This window comes from Morone saxatilis, unplaced genomic scaffold (genome assembly GCF_004916995.1).
Source record: "Morone saxatilis isolate NCDOM2014 unplaced genomic scaffold, NCSU_SB_2.0 Contig21, whole genome shotgun sequence".
NCBI lineage: Eukaryota > Metazoa > Chordata > Actinopteri > Moronidae > Morone > Morone saxatilis.
Genome location: NW_023339774.1, coordinates 16,648,753 through 16,648,994, shown reverse-complemented (window position 1 = coordinate 16,648,994; position 242 = coordinate 16,648,753). Strand labels below are relative to the sequence as shown.

Genomic DNA, 242 nt, shown 5'->3' with positions numbered 1-242 from the left:
TGGCTAAAGAAACAGAGCTGTCAGAATCAAATATATATATATATATATATATAAAAATAACGGTGGTGTGTGAAACCAAAATGCAATAAAAAGTTGCTCAGACTCACCATTAGAAGACGCCTTTTTGCTTTTAGGACGGACCAGCAAGCAGTTGCCAGAGCCTAACAGAAAAACACAACTGAGTAAGTTCTAAGTAAGTTATCAGTGGAATATCCAAAGAATGAGTGTGTGTGTGTCTGTGT

The 242-nt window shown here is 36.4% G+C and overlaps 1 protein-coding gene across 2 annotated transcripts in view; it reads right to left on the bottom strand.

Annotated features, from left to right (window-relative positions):
* miga2 (mitoguardin 2) overlaps window positions 1-242 on the bottom strand; it is a 10,882-nt gene that overhangs the window by 4,251 nt on the left and 6,389 nt on the right. For both annotated transcript variants that reach the window (XM_035667618.1, XM_035667619.1), the window contains exon 14: window positions 108-161. In XM_035667618.1, coding sequence (XP_035523511.1) covers window positions 108-161 — 54 coding nt within the window. The remainder of the gene's footprint in view (window positions 1-107; window positions 162-242) is intronic.